Source organism: Rhinolophus sinicus, linkage group LG14 (genome assembly GCF_036562045.2).
Source record: "Rhinolophus sinicus isolate RSC01 linkage group LG14, ASM3656204v1, whole genome shotgun sequence".
NCBI lineage: Eukaryota > Metazoa > Chordata > Mammalia > Chiroptera > Rhinolophidae > Rhinolophus > Rhinolophus sinicus.
The window spans coordinates 46,243,074-46,259,950 of NC_133763.1; the positions used below are offsets into that span (position 1 = coordinate 46,243,074).

Sequence of the window (16,877 nt, forward strand, 5' to 3'; positions counted from 1 at the left end):
CTGGTCTGAGACCGAGGCAGTGGATGGAGATGTAACTTGTGAGGCGATGTGACAAGTGGAGACCTGGTAACCCTCCTGTGGCTTTGGAGAGAAAAGGGAGGGAGGCCAAAGGAGAGGAGGAGGCAAGATGGTTCCAGGGTCTCCAGCCAGGGAACCGAGTGGAGGACAAAGCAGTGATGTCAGACGGGCATGCCAGAACGAGGGCAATGTTCTCAGCCTGGATTTTGATGCAATGAGTTCATGGCAATGGAAGACCAGCCAAGAGCTGGAGCTGCCAACCTCGCACTCAGGGAAGAGGTCCTGAGTGGAGCTGTGCTGGTGAAAGGTGAAGGCGTGAAGGTGGGAGACACCTTCAGGGAGGAGAGAGCATGAGGAAACCGCAGGGTCAGGACTGGCTGTCTCATCTCATAGGAGGCAAGATCAGGAGGAAGAGCCTGCCCTGGAGGCAGAGGGGATTGCGGGAGAAGCAGGAAACATAGTGACTCCAACATTGCAGGAGGAGAGAAGCTCAGGGAGTGGGTGGTCGGATCCAATGTTTGAGAGCGTCACAGGGTGGGACCCCCACGAAGTCTCTCCTTTCAGGACCGGTAAGTCGCCGGTGACCTTTAAGAGAGGAGCTGGGACAGAAGCCAGAGCACTGGGAGTTAAGCAGTTGAGTGGGTGGCAAGGACATGTTAGAGCAGGTGTGGATCACTTGTTCAAGAAGTTTGCCCATGAAAGGAGGGGGGGACTAATAAAGAAGCACCAGGGGACACGTTCCCTGGGCTGTGTGACTGCGCCCTGGGCTTCAGAGGACAGTACCTGCAATATGCCAGGGGCCTCTACGTCTACATAGGTCCCTTCAAGCCCGTCCCTTTGTAGGACTTCTCGGCTCTAATCCAGGAACAGAAAGGAAGAAAGTGACATTTGTACCCCTTCTTAAGAACAGTCTTCAGGGAGGAGGAGAAAGATTCATTTGCTTCATGGTCAGAGCGAAGGTGGGGAAGGTAGAGAAAAGGGAATGGTTACTTATTGAAAGGAGCTAAGTGGAGGTTACCTTCTGCAGGATCAAGAATCTGAAGAGAAAAAAAAAATCCAAGGACTGAGGAACTGGGGGAAAATGTCAGGTCTTTGTTCAAAGTGAATGTCCCTCTGGCCAGCCATTAAAAATACCCTGGCTGCAACCCTGCTCTTTCCATGCAAGCCAAGAGCCCAGCGGCTGTTCTCACCCACTGTCCCTGATACCATCTGGCGACATGTCAAGCAATTCAACAACTGTGTGTCCTCCCCTGAAACTGGGAGAGCTGACGCTTATCTCTCCGGTAATCTCCTGTCACTTTCCACTGCCCTCAAATGAGGCCTGGGCTATGTATAGCTGGGGGTTGGCACGTGATATGTCCAGGCAGGAGGCAGGCGAGGAAATGGAACAGCTATTTTATGAGATTCAGGTGAACAATGGGGCCCCTGGGGGCTGGCTTGGGTGGCCTCTGAAAGAACCTTGGGGACATGGAGGCTGCCGATTGTTTTAATGGGCACTTCGGGGGCTGTCACCTCCGTCAATGCCCAGGAAGAGACCCAAGGGCCAAAGCTGTGTATTCTTTCCACACCATCACATTAGAAGTACTATAAAAACAATAGCAACAATAAAACTGGCATCTATTAGGTGTTTATTACATACCAGATACTGCTCCAACACCTGCCCTGAATTATCTTATTGAATCTCTCCATAGGAAGTAAATGTTTGCAGATGAGGAAGGGGAGGTCCAGAGAGTTTCACCAACTTGCCCAGGACCACACAGCATTGACGTGATGCAGCTGGGATTCCAGCCCCAACCCTCTGACTCCAGAGCCCAGGCTCTCATCCATTACGTTCAACGGCCTACCCCTGGGCCTCAGAGGGACCTGGGCCCAAATCCTGGCTCTGCTACGTATCAGCTGTGAGACTGAGCAGCTCACAACCTCCCTGATCTCAAGTTTCAAATTGAAAAGGTGAGCTCTAATTCCTGCAGGAGTAACATGGATGCAAGTGCTTCGTGAATGTTTGTTCCCTGTCAGTCCACTGCAAGGCACCCCCACGACCCTGAGCCCACGGTTCTTGAACCTGAGCCTGTGCCAGCGTTACCTGGAGGGAAACCTTGTGAAGAGGCAGACTGCTGGGCCCACCCCCGAGTTTGGGACTCAGCAGGTCTGGGATGGGACCATGAACTGGCATTTCTGACAAGGTCCCTTGTGCTGCTGTCCTCGGCCCACACACCGCGAACCACTGTTCTACCACTGTCCCCAACACCTAATCCCAGGCTTTCATTGTGTGGCATTTAGTGATGTCTACACTGATTGAATGCGGGTGGCTATTCCTGGAGGCGAGGTTGTTTTCTTTTCATACTAAAAATATTGGCGCAGTGGGATTTAAAAAAAATGCCTTTGACTGACATCAGGCCAGGCCATTCCCTTTTCCAGTTTTTCTCAGCAGAGTTCTGTGCCTGAGAGCTTGTGAAAATGCTGTCTGTGGCGGCCCCAGCCCCAACCTTCTCTGGTAGCCCCTCCCCGGCTTTTCCTCAGAAGCGTCCCTACAGAAGTACTCACTGCATTCCTGGGGCCAGGGAGAGAGCATCCCTTTTCTAAGTAAAACTTCCATGGGTGGATGTACCTCATGGAAAAAAAAAATGGCAGAGGTAGGGTTTCTGCTGATGGGACAACCTCTTAAAAGTAAAATAATGACTGGAAGAAGAAGTCTTTGATTTGTCTTGTCCCCTCATTGTGCACATTAAAAAGCAGGAGAGGAACCTGTTACTGGTTGGCTGAACTTTATGAAATGTCTGACTAGTGTTTTTACTCTGATAACCTCTGCTAATGACAACAAATACTATAGAGACTAAGCAGACAGCTGTAGTTGTCACCGACACAGTAATTCCAAGAACAGCCCTTTACTGAGCTGCAAACCTGCGCTGGTCATTTTGTACGTGTCACCTCCTTTCTTAAGAACTCTGTGACGAGGGCAGTGTGGTTTCTATTTTACACAGGAAGGTGCTCAGCCTGGAGGAGTTAAGTGACCTGCCTGTGACCACGTGGCTCGTGCAAGGACTCAGACACAGGTAGGTTTAACTTCACTGCCAGGCGGTATTGTTGGCTATTCACTGTTTCTGCGTTGTATTCACATTTTCCTTTGAGTCTGGGGGGATGCTCTTATTTCCTTTATAAATAAATCGGGCGACACAGCCAGGATTCCAATCCTGACACTCTGGCTCCAGAGCCCAGGCTCTCATCCATTACATTCAACTCCCTACTCTTGGGCCTCAGAGGGACCTGGGCCCAAATCTTGGCTCTGCTACTTATCAGCTGTGAGACGCAGAGAAGGTCACATTTGTTCCGTGTCCTGAGCCAGGGTGGCTGCGTGTGTGTGTCGCTGTAAGGTAGAGGCAGGTGAGTGTGTGAGGGAGTACCTGTTGGCCCACCTCCTTGCCAGGCACACAGCAGATGGTGAGGAGAGGACTTCCTGGCATGGGGTACCCACCTGGGGCACTCCTGGAACAGGTCCTGGGCACTCAGAAACGGCTCTGGCCTGCCCGGCTCAGCCCAGCACACTGCAAGATGGCGCACTGGCCATTTTCCTGTGTGGCTGTCCAAAGAGAAACAGCTTATCTGAATAAAACCACAGCCAGTTTATAAATGAGGGAGCTTCAGAGGTTTGGTCAGACAGACTCAGTACTTGGAGGGGCTGGCTTTCTTGGTGGAACAAGTCATTTCAGATGCTAAGGCTGAGCTGTGAATTATACAAGAATCCCCTGTGCCAACCGGGGAAGCGCAAACAGCAAAAGAGTAGGGCTGCTGCTTTGAAAGAAAAATCTGAATGTGATTCTGAAACTGCGTTTTATACTTTTTGTTTCATTGCTTTACATTCTAATAGTCCTTCTAATAATTTTACAGTGGTTGACTTTCGTGGCATTTCATGTCTGCATTTAAAGATTTATAACTTGGAGAGGAGGTCTACCTCAGGGATATGATGACGAGACATCTTATTTGGGCCTGAGTATTACTGAGGGCTTTTGGGGATGACAGTAATGAGAGAAGAAGGTTACAATGGTCTAAAACGTTGCACATCAACAGTGTATTCACCATTTTGTAAAACCCCTATTTCCCCATAGTCTAGAGGTGGAGGGAAGAACTTACCTGTTATCAACTCAGTCCATACTCTTATAATAGCCCTTCTTGTCTTTTCACCATCTCACCCAAAGCACCTGTTTGATTACTGAGACGTGCGCGGCAAACTCGTCCAAGAATTCGCCAGCACTGGGGCACTAAGGAGATCCGCAGTTTGCGAGTGAGTACTGACTCTGTGTGAGGATTCGCTCTCAAAGCCAAACCAAAATAAGCCTGACCTCATGGGGCTTTTCAGAGTGCAGCAGGTGCGGGTTTGGAGAAGGCCATCTTTGGGCAGTGAACAGTTGGAAGAAATACCCTACTCTATGCGTGTTGCTATTCTCTGTATGGCGTTCCCACATCAGCCCATCTGTAGATTTACTTGGCTCCAGAAACGTCATTTTTGCTGTCCTCTCTTGCGGGTTAGAAATGCAACCACTGGGACAATTGCCAAAGATAAATAGGTTTGAAGGCAGGGTCAGCCTTGTGGCGCCCAGAAGTTTCTGCTCATGTTGTATACATCAGGTTGGTGCAAAAGTACTTACGGCTTTTGCAATTTTTAACTGTTTAAACCTCCATTACTTTTGCATCAACCTATATTTTGGACTCAGAGTCCCATGGTTAAAAAACAAACAAACAAACAAAAAATGAGTTGTACCTATATATTAGTGAGCTTAAGCCAGGATGACAAACAGGTCCCTGAATCTGACAGATTCCACCTAAATTTTTACTATTCTGCTCAATTCTTTTTTAAAAAATTTAATTTTAAAAAGAGGTCAAGGAGAAATATATTTCCAACATAGGCAGTGCATCTGTAATTCCTTGCTTATCCTTTTTTATCATCCATTCATCCATTCGTCCGTCCATCCATCCACCCATCCATCCATCCAGCAAACATTTGTGAAATACCATGTAGGTGCTAAGCATTAGCAGCCCCTTTACTCGCCCTGGTCATTTTGGTTCAACACATAGTCCCACTCTACAGTTAAACATTGCTCAAGTGTAGGTGAAAATCCAGAATACAAACCCAAGACACTTGTAAGTTGGCACTGCTTACGAACATGAGACAGTCCTGTTCAGCTGTTCCTTGGAGCAGTAGAAGGAACATTTGGAATCAAATAGATGTGAATTCAAATCCTACCTCAATGCTCTTGCCATTTTATAGCTCTGTGACTTTCGGCAATATCTACTTAGCTTTGTAGGATCCTGTCTTTGCACGTACTGTGAGAATATGTTGTAAGCATAACATAAAATGACATGTGAGTATATAAAGTGCACATATTGGGCATGGTATATGGTACGTTTGTAATACGTGCTATTTCCCTTCACCTTCTCTTCTGTTCATTCACTGTTCATTCAACAAGCACTGTTGAGTGCCCAGCGTGAGTCAGACCATCTAGGTGCTGGGATACAGCAAGGAAGCGAACGAAGTCTTTGCCGCTGTGGATTTTACGTTCTCCAGGGGTGTCAGACACCGTGCCAGTGCTATGGGGACAAATAGAGGAGGACAGAAAGGATAGCAGGGGAGCTTAGGGAGTGTGATCTGTACGGGAGGTTCAGGAGATAACTTCTTTGATACGGCAACATTCAAGTATGGAACTAAAGGAAGAGAGTTCTTACCATCAATCTTACATATCAGGGGCGAGGTCATTTGCATTTTGTAGGTAAGCAGCGCATGAATATTTGATGACTAAATCGAAGGAGGCCTATTTCCATTTGAGTGTTCACAAGACTTAGTTTCACTGTATAAAGCACCACTTTGCTCTAGGAAGCTTTCCCACAGTTTCCCGTGACACATGTTCACATGTTAGTATTCCATATCCGTATACCTCCAGGGTTCACAGTGTTGTCATTTCTTTGCGGGGAAAGGGCAAAGCGACACAGCAACCAAACAGATGCTTTTCCTCTCTGTCTAGAGGTCAATCCTAGGCCCTGAGCCAAGATTCCTTAGAAAGACACCTTCTGACATGGCCTTGGAAAACCTCGGCAATTCAACTTGAAACCTGTCTAGGAGGGTAAGGCTTCCCATGGGCCCAGATCATTCCCCTTCTGAGGAGGGCCAAAGGATTGATCACCATCTGTGTGAGGAGACAGTGCGAGAACCCTGGGAGGCCTGGCTGAGCCCCAGAGCCGACCTGAATTCTTACAGCCACAGAACCAACTCAATACGCCAGCAGTTCTCCGAGTCAGGGGTCTGCTGCCACGTCCAACATCATTCAGAGAGTCAACAGACCACAGGCCGAGCAAGTGCAACATGATTCTGGTCACCTGGAAATTTTCTCCAGCCCAAGAGCCCGGTACAGTGCTTTGCAAACTTTAAGGTTCCTATCAATCATCCGGGGGTCCCATTTAAATGTAACAAGCACCCAGGTAATGCCGTGGTCCCTGCTCCGGGGGCCACATTTTGAGCATCAAGGCTCAAGTGGTCCACAGACTCAGCTGCACTTTAGAAAAACCCTGGGAGCTTTTAAAAACTGTAATATCCAGATATCATCCCTTACCCCATGGCCAATCAAATACTATCTGGGGGGCTGAGACCCAGGCACCAGTACTTTTAAAAACCTATCCTTAGATGATTCCAGTAAGTAGCCAACGTTGGGAACTATTGCAAGTGGCTGAGAACATATTCTAAATTTCCAGTGACAGGTGAAGGGAATTCACATTTGAAAAGCACTGTCTATATTTCATGCACTCATTTAGGCATTCTACATCAATTAATTTTCTAAATAGTCACCCGCATAGCAATACTAATAGCTGATATGTGTGCGGCTTCTTATAATTTTACAATGAATTCTTATTCACCTGCTTTCATTTCATTTTTTTTAATTCACTGAGATAGCAACTACACGATTGAGTTTATAGGTGAGTAAAATGAGATGCATATCCGTGACTTGCCCTGGATCAAAGAGCATGTATAAGAGAAGTTGAAGTTCAGGCCCTCTGACCTCCAGTGTCTGCTTTTCCCAAGCCCTGCTCCCTCACCTGGGGCTGGGTATAGGAGGATGGCCACGCTCATAAAGGGCACATATGAGTCATGCCAATGACGCTGGGCACATTGCAGAGTCTGAAGAGGTTGTGTCACTCCCAGACAAAGATATTTTCCCTGGCATACAAAAAAAACTGAGACCTGACTATGGAAGGGGGTTCAGTCTCGTAGGGTCCTTGGCAGACTGAGAGCAGTGGCATCAAGAGACTTATTTAAATGGCAGCAGAGCCCAGAGGCCTACATGGCACAGGATTCTGATTTTTGATTCTGTCTTAGATGACGGAACAAGCCTCTCCCTCCCCCATAGGCCCTAATGAATAATCTGTGCTACAATCATCATCTAAAAATTATTGGAAGATAATCTGTTTACCACACTGAAACATGGGTCATAACAATAACCCTGCCTGCTGGTAGACAGGCCATTTCCAATAACTTTTGCATGATGACTCCTGCCATTCAATAGCCAAGAGGGCTTGAGAGAAAGCTGCCAGGCAGGTTCTGTGTGGATGGCAGCAGCTTTTAGGTGGGGAGCTAAAGTGGGACCTCCTTTAGCAGGAAGAGCAGGAGGCCCCCATGAGGGAACGCTGAGGGGCAGCCATGGATCTCCCACCCTCACTGAGGCCTTGTTGAAAACCAACAGGTGGTACAGGTCCGCCTGGCGTGCAACTACCGAGATGCTGTTCCTATATCTGTGCCAAGACCCCAGATTGCCTTCCAGTCCAGGGGACCTAGTTCACCCTAAACAAAGGAACCAATCTTTACTGTTCACAATGGGGAAAGCATTGCCCATTCATTGACTCTTGGATTCATCTATTCACGCTAAGATTACTGAGAGTCTGCTAAGATCAGTGAATGTTTGATGAGTTAATATTTCTATTCAGGGATTCACAATACTTATTTTCATTTCTAAAACACTCACTAACCTGCCTAAGAAAATCCCCCATAATTTCTCCTAATCCAATAAATGTACACAGTAGTCCCCCCTTATCCACACAGGAGACATTCCAAGAACCCCAGTGGATACCTGAAACTACGGATAGTACCTCACCCTATAATATACACTACTTTTCCCTGTACACCTATAATAAAGTATAACTTATTAATTAGGCACAGTAAGAGATGAACAACAATACCTACCATGTTTCCCCAAGAATAAGACCTAGCTGGACAATCAGCTCTAATGCGTCTTTTGGAGCAAAAATTAATATAAGACCCGGTCTTATTTTACTATAATATAAGACCTGGTCTTAGATAATGTAATAAATATAATATAATATAATATAATATAATATAATATAATATAATATAATAATATAATACTGGGTCTTACGTTAATTTTTGCTCCAAAAGACACAGTAGAGCTGATTGTGCGGCTAGGTCTTATTTTCAGGGAAACACGGTAATAATGAGTTAGGACAATTATAACAATATATTGTAACAAAAATTATGTGAATGGCTTTGGGCCCGTGATTAAGTAGAATCAGGGTTACTTGAACCCAAGCACTGTGACTCCGTGGCAGTGGACCTGATAACCAAGATGGCGCTGTGCAACTAACTTGTGGGGTGGATACACAATGTGGATACAATGGACAAAGGGATGATCCCCAGCCTGGGTGGGATGGAGCGGGACAGCGCGAGATTTCATCACGCTACTCAGAATGATGAGCAATTTAAAAATGATGAATTGTTTCTTTCTGGAATTTTCCATTTAATATTTTTGGACGGTGATTGACCTCAGGTAACTGAAACCACGGAAAGGGAAGCCCCGGATAAGGAGGGCGACAACTGTTTTTGTTGCAGTTCTGCCTATTTAGTTGTTCCTCCCACAAAACACACATACACAGGTAACAGCATCCGCTTTGCACGGGAAAGGTGGTGTAGCGTGCCCAGAGATGCTAAAACTAAGGCCCATGCATGTTTCCTTTCTAGTTTCCTTCTAGAGACGTTGAAGTGGTATGAAATAGTTTCCACATAAGCGTGACGCTCACTAGGAAAAACTTTGGTTCATTTCCTTCCTTCTTTTTCTGATCGGAATGCTGGTTTCCTAGACATGGAGTGGTATGGAGGAAAGGCCTTGGACTCAGGGATAAGATCTGTGTGAAGGCGGGAGGGGGAAGAGGAAGAAGTAAGTGATTTCCCCATACCTGGATTAGGCGTTTGGCAGGACAATGACACCATTTCCAGCGAGCTCGGGAACTCATAAGGTGACACCATACCGTCCATGCACAGCCAGGTCAGACTCCTTCTGACATCAGGGTATCCTTCTGCAATATGGTCACATGACCTGTTCATTCCTTCTGCTGTGTTTTTGACTCACAAGCAGCTTATTGGCCCTTGCCCATATGTACTTGATTTGATTTGTTTGTTTATTTTCACTTTCCCTATTACCAAATTTGTTTTGATTCAGGTTTCCTTCAGATGACTTCCAGTCCAGAAGGAAAGCTCCAACATACGTCCCCAGGGAGAGAAAGAGTAAGTTAGAAGGAGACCGGAAGCACTTCTCAAAGGGAGAGAGACTACACGGTGGCTGAAAATATGGAAGGGGTCAATTAATCAATGGTATTGATGAGGTTGCTGGATAGACAGACTCAGCAAAGCCTCGGAGGTCGGAGGGAGAGCTGAACGTGGGGACATCAACAGTCTAACATTCCATTCCTCCATTCAACAAGCATTTACGGACCATCTGTGTAGACCCATGTAGCATGCCCCACCTCTGGGGCCCTCCAGAGTTAGACTTCAGTTACACAGAAAGCAAAGTTTGAGCCTGGTGCCTCCAGATGTCATTTGACTAGCCCCTTTTCAGTTTAAGCTTTCAGTGGCCTTATATTCTCCCCCTTCTCCTTGTCCCTTTATCAAGCCCTGTTCTCACACAGAACTCACACTTGGTCAGAGGCACGTGTAAATGACTGGCAACCTCTTCAAGAACTACCTCTTTCAAAGGGGCTTGACTAAATAGGGATAAAAATCTTACCCTCAAGGAATGAGGCCCTCATAGTGAATTTTAGGGAAAAGCTAGCAGGATGAGAAAATATCTGAGAGCTATCAGAATCTGTGCTCTTGAGGTCCCCTCCCCCACACTTGCTTTTTTGCCTGGTGAATTCCACTCGTTTTCACAAACCCAGTTCTTCCTTGTCACACTTTCTGCATCTCTCCCACAGCATGGGACTCTCCCTCTTTCCTCTATACTCCCAGAGGACCGTGTAAGTTGCTGTGCTATTATAGTGCCCCCATCACAGTGTAGCTTCTTGTTTGTGTGTCTTCTTCCATGTTAGGCTGTGAGCCACCCGAATAGCTCATGTTCCCACAGTATCCACCCCAAGGCCCAACCCACAGTAAGTGACAGATGTAGGGCTAATTGAATGCAATTCCAAGGCCCTGAGTCAGGCAGTGACCTGCTGGCCCTGTGGATGGGGCTGTTTCTGGGTCTTTTCACTGTCATCCCTTAGACTAGCAGACAAAATGCACAGTATTGACCATACCATAGTACCTTTGGATTTTTATCAGAATGGGATAGCCCTTAGGTGACAAGTTATGAACTTCGAGACTCTAACCTTCTAACCCCAAAGAATCCCTCAGATGTTTTAACCTTGGGGTAGCAATTCATCATAGGAGAGGGAAATCCGTTTCATTGGTTGGGGTCAATACTTTTTAATATTTCATTTGTGCACGTAGGTGTCAGTGTGTGTTACAATAAACACTGTCTCAAGCCACCTGTCCATACTCCTCAGAGGAAAGGAGCCCAGCTCTCCCTGGGCTGTCTGCCCATGGCGGAGCCCTCCCTGCCTTGTGGACATCTGCTGGGAACTGTGTCCTATTCTCCTTCCATCCCCAATAGCACCACCCTGGAACTGGCAGCATATTTTCCTGAGTGCCTATTTGGGGTTCAGGGAAGTTGTTTTGACCATGAAGAACACATACAGGCTCACATCTCCCCTCTTCCCACCCATGGGTTTCCTGGAGCCATTTTTGTCCTGGATTCTGAGGACTAGGCAGCACCTAACAAGTATCCCAACCAAGGCCCCCCCACCTCGGTCCCACCCACCTTCACTAAAGATGCCCAGCGTCCTCCCTGGTTTGGACATTTGCATCTGTAGTGTCCCCAGGGTTGTGTGCTTCTCAGCCCTGTTGGTGAGACATCTGGAATCATCAGCCCCAGTCCTGTGGGTTCTTGAAATGCTCCTGAACAGAGGGTCCAGGAGCATCTTGTACACGTCTCACTGATTCCAGCAGTACAGGGGCTAAGGCTTCCTTCGCCTGTACTAGTTGAGTGACCTTGGGCAACTTAGCCTCTCCGTGCCTCAGTTTCCCTGTATGCAAAATGGGGATAGTAACTGTACCTACGTCATAGAAATAGTATAAGCATTAAACCAGCTAACATATACAAAGTGCTTAAAACTGTCCCTGCACACAGTAAGCATTTAATAAATGTTCATTATTTAATCATCTCACAAGCATGTATGATCATTATTCTCATAATATAGGATAGAACAAAACCAGATCTCCTGACTCCAAGTTCTGTGCTCTTTCCCTACCCACGACACCCACTCCAGCTTGCCTGGGGGGCATCGACTACCTCCTGTGCCAACTTCCCCCTCGTCAGTCTCTGCCGGCATTCTTGAATCAAAGGTGTCTCACGGGATAGTGAGCTCAGGGGAAAGTCCCTTCTCATGATTTTGCCCAGAATTAGTCTTTGGGGAAAATATATCCTTGAGGGAGTGTGTGTGTGTGTGTGTGTGTGTGTGTGTGTGTGTGCGTGTGTGTGTGTGTTAGTATGATAGGGAATCAGAAATGGGGGTTACTGCCTGCACTGGCATTTTTATTTTAGTTCTAGGCTAACTGGAGAGTGATAAGAATGTACAGTAGAATCCTTATGGCTTCAGTTAAATCTTTCATAAAAATCTCTCAATAATTGAGTAGCACAGTTTGACATGGAGACAATCATGTGAATGAGGATTTCACGGGCTAAGCAGCAGCGATGCTGGATGTCCTGGGTTTTCCAGCCTGCAATTTTCCCATGTACTTGCTACAAATACCTAAGAACTATCCCAACTTTCTCTCTGGTTCTAACCCACAGAGGGAACCCAACGTCCCCATTCCGCCCTCAGGATGGAACCTGATGAAAAACACAGTGGTACTGGTGGTTACTTAAAAAAGGTTAGCTTTTTGTCAACTAGAGTTCTCTGTGATGACCACACTGCCATGTAAACCCTCTGACAATAGGTGTTTACAGGATGATCTGGAGACACTTAGAATTCTGAGGTGCTTTTTAAATTATTGAAATTATTTTGATGTATTTGGGATGGTTTTCCTGGGTTTTATTACAGTCATTTTTGTTTTGGGAAATGCAAATCCACATGGGTTTTCTATGGTAATTCTGTGAAAGTCTGATTAAGCAGAGCTCTCGCTCTCTGAAGGTGCTGTTCAATACACTGCTATAATTCTCAAAGAGACCTTTTCACAGATTTGTGCCTGGGCTGGGCTAGGCTGGCCTTGGAGGCTGACAAGGGATCTTGGTGACTACTAGGATTGTTGGCACTCAAGGGTGCTCCTGAGTGTAAATGACCCTACACTGTCCAGGAGGAGAGAGTTCCGAGGGCACTCACACCGGACTCGAGAATGGGCCCTGACACCAGGTTTACAAACGGGCCACGTAATGCAGATAAAATAAGAACTGACTTCATCACCTGCCCTAAACTCACACCAAGAACTTTCTGAGGAAAATTTTTTAAAATAAGATTTCCATTAATGAGCGTGCAGCTAAGATCACCACATCTGCACTCTGTGTAGTTGACTGAAACCAGCGTTGACTGAAATCACTGAGCATTGCTCAGTGATATTCCTCACCTGACCCACAAAGAGAGGCAAGGTGACACGACTCCTGCTCCTCCAGGAGCGTCAGGAGACTTGAGAGAGCCAACTGAGGAATTAGCACACACAATGAAACCCGCTAAGAATCCCGGCAATTCATGTCAGTCAATCTTTTTAAGAACAGTTTTAGCACTCTCTCAGAAAAACAGTGTCTTGGCACTACCGCCCTTAAAAAATCAAGGGAACAACCAGGTGACAGACTTTCAGTCAGACCTATGTGTTATGTGACACGCTCCATCGTCCCCATTTGCAGAGTCTGGGCCCACCCTGGTTGTCCACACATCCTGGCTTTGCAACAAGAATATCCTCCCAAGACTGGAATGCAGCAAGATTTCAGGATAGGTGGTCTGCGCCCACCTGCCCACGACCCACCCACGAGCCAGCCCGGGCTCACCTGGGCGCATACTCAGCACGCACTCCCTGCTTACCTCCAGCACAATTTCTTTCAGCTGGAACTGTTTCTGCGCAACTTTATCTGAAGACACAGGCTCGTGGTAGTAGAGGCAGAGCAAGTCGTATTTCTTCAAAATCTGCTTGAAGTTCCTCTCAGTAAGACTCACCACGCGGTCCTTGCCATCGTACGTGGGGAAGTTTAACCCCTCTTCTGCCCTGCAGGAGGACAGCAGGTAGAGCCCCACGACAAACAGGTGAGCCCTCTTCATCTGGGAAACGTTTGGGTTTTCTTTCCCAGAAATACCGAGTTCAGGAAAGAGGAGGGGAGACTCTTAGGGGACTTGTTGGGAGCGGTGGGGAGCAGGGAGGTTGACTTCGTCTCTCCTGCCCTTCCTGTGCCCTGAAACCAACTCTTTACTTCCTGGGGTCTATCTACTGTAGTCACGGGCTCAGGAGAAGAGAGCGGAGGCACACACACACACACATGCGTGTATAGACTGAGAGCCAGGCTGGGCAGCCAAGCCCCAGATACCTCGCATAGCTCTGCCCAGCCTCTGTCTCATCAGGAACTCCATTTTTAGGATACACTTGTTTCAGGCTAAAAATAAATCATGCAATGAATTAAAAAGTTAGATATGGCACTGTGGAGGGATTCGCTGATACGGTCCGTCAGAGGGGTGGGGAGGGAGGAGACAGGAGGAAAAGAGGAGAATGTGTGCATATGAAATAAGGCAGCCACGAAGGTCAAAGAAGAGACATGAACTTAGAGGGAGGAGACAAAATGAGAGGAGAGCGGTGGGACCGTGGCACCAGTCAGCAAATGGAGATGTTAGAACGTCCACAGTGCGCGCCACTCAGACAATATTGAATCTTCCTATTGTCTCAGGAGGTAATTCAGCCTGTCCCTTCCTGGGGACAGCTCATCCATCCCCTGCCTGCTCCCTGCTGACATGGGAGTAAAAGGGAGCCCCGAAGGGGACCTCACATCCTGCCTTTCCTGCCTTCTCTTCTTAGAAGCCCAGCCCTGGCTTGTCACTCGCCATGCCCACATGGCTCCACCAGTCACTGGGCAAAGGGCACAGGGACACCCTTTCCCAGCAGCCCTCCACATAAAGGACTCCAGCGCACCAGCGCACCCATGGCCACAGGTCCTCCCCTACCACTCCCGCCCACAGCTGAACTCTGCCAACACCAGGAGAACCCACCCCCGTTGTAAAATTAAATAAAATAAAAGTCAACAATCTACCTCAGAAGGCCTTAGGTTTTTTTCTATCATCCCTGTCATATTTCTCTCTGTACATTAACCCCTAATGTATCATTTTTGCGCCTTTCCTCTTTATTGGAGACAGAATGGTGTAGCGGGTCTAGAAGCTGGACAGATGAGAGTTCAAATCCCCCCTCCGCCTTTTAATAGCTGAATGAACTTTGGAGGGTCACTCACCCTCTCTGAGCCTCAGCTCCCCCCATGTCAAATGGGAATAATTATAACTATATGGTAAGGTTTGGGACCTGTAGATGGAAAAGCCTGGTACAAAGCAGGTGCCCAAACATGGTAGTAGTTCTTATTTTGTTCTCACTGGAGATTCTGGAACATGTTAGTATAATAATTACTTGCCAGTTTCTAATAGTAATGGTTGGTGAACCCTTTCCTGTCCATTTTCTCCTTGATCCCACAGGCAATTGGGACAGAAGTGATGAGGTGCTTGTTTCGCAGGTGAGCTGAGTTGAGATTCAGAGAAATCAGCAGCCTGTCTGAGACTGTTACTAACTGCCCACGTGAGGCTTTGGCTCTGCCTCCGAGCTTGTTGCTCCTGGGTGCTTTAACTCTGACGCAATGCACTTCCCCGGCAGACACCCATTTCTTAAGTGTCTCCTTGACTGTCTCTTCTTGTTAAACAACAGTTCTTTCCCTCTGTATAGCAGTCTGTGGCTCTTAGGATTATTTTGTCTTCTTTCTGTTGGAAAATCAGCTTTGGAAAAAGCTAGGATTCGGTCACAAACAAGGCTTGCAGGAGATAGAAGGAAAAGAAAAGGTCAGTGGGCTGTATGAGTGAGACCAGGCCTCTACTGCTGCCAGAGTAAGGCTGACAAGGAGTTGTTTGCAGCCACTTACTTTCATGGCCAGGAAGCCAGGAACTCAGAGAACCTCTCACTGAAACCCCTGACAGCATTCACTTCTTTCTAATGGTGAATTCTCTATGCTTTAAAAGATGGGGCCAAGACTAGCCATTAAGGCGTGGTTGGCTTTCCAGGTCATTGGCAAGCATGTGAGACCACTGCTTTCTTTAGAAAATGTAAGGGGGAAAAGATTTTCGAGTGAAACAATGTATGTCATATCTTTTTGAGGTCAGCTTCCCAAACTGTTCCCAATTGTCCCAATCTCAGTGGCTTATCTTTATTTAGAATTTGCTCCAATTTTCTTAATATATAAGGTTTTTTTAATGTTGCTGAAAAAGTGGGAGATATTTCGAGTTAGAGTCTTTGAATTTCCTACTGACTTAGAACTGATAAAAAGTACCAGAGCAAAGGGATAATTATTTAAAATTTAATTTAGCCCTCAGGTCTGGCTTATGACCAATTGAGCATTAACAGAAAAAGCCCCAGTGTAGAAAGTTCCTGTTTCCAGATCCTGGACTCTACTGGGGGCCTCGCAGCCCAGCCCTAAGGGTGGTACAACCACTGACATAGTTTGATGATAAGGTTTCCCGCTGTCCATCAATGGGTGGACATAAGGACCCAAATTTGTGCCCCACTGTTAGTAATGATAGGTGTTCATGGTCTGCTTTCTACGTACCAGCCTTTTCTCTGGCTGCCTTTTATTTTTCTTTTTTGGTTTTACTTTGCCTTATCGCTCACCAAGTTTAATTTATTTTACAAACAGGGAATGCTTCTGACATTTCTGAGTCAACGCTGCACCTAACACATCAGCTGTTTTGTTCCAGAATTAGCTTCTGCCTAAGGCACTGCATCACACACTCCCAGTTTATTTGGTCCTGCTGAAGGGTGTGTATCTTTATGTGCTGTTAGCAGGTACTTTGGGTTTTGTTTCTTTGAACAAGAAGGGATAAAACAAAATACACAAATCAATGCCAATACATGTTAATTATGGTCGTGATATATGATGTAGGCCCCTCGTTTTGCTAACAGTTTCTGGCCTGTCACTCTGTGAGTGGGTGCTACCTAGAACCCCTTCTTCTAACCTTGCCCCGTGCATTTGTTTATGCTGGACAGATGGCCAAGTGATTTTGCATGCATTATTTAATTTGATCTTCACAAGAATCCATTTTATAGATGAGTGAGGATTTGAAGCCATTTTGTTAATTAAATATATCAAGCATCTTCTATGTATCAGGCACTCTTCTGGGTACCGGAGATGGATAAATTGTAAACCTGAACTCACTGAGATTCTATCCTGGAGCGGAAACAATAATCAAACAAAATGTGTGTGTGAGTGTGTGTGTGTACACGTGTGTATGTGTGTGTACATGTGCGTGTGCAATATGATATCAAATAG

General features: G+C 46.6%; 1 protein-coding gene across 1 annotated transcript in view; it reads right to left on the bottom strand.

The window, feature by feature from the left end:
* The window catches only part of CASQ2 (calsequestrin 2), a 58,167-nt gene extending 44,305 nt beyond the window's left edge, over nt 1-13,862 (bottom strand). Inside the window, exon 1 of the mRNA XM_019730338.2 lies at nt 13,399-13,862. Coding sequence (XP_019585897.1) covers nt 13,399-13,632 — 234 coding nt within the window. The 5' untranslated portion in view covers nt 13,633-13,862. The remainder of the gene's footprint in view (nt 1-13,398) is intronic.
* Nucleotides 13,863-16,877: the final 3,015 nt, after the last annotated feature.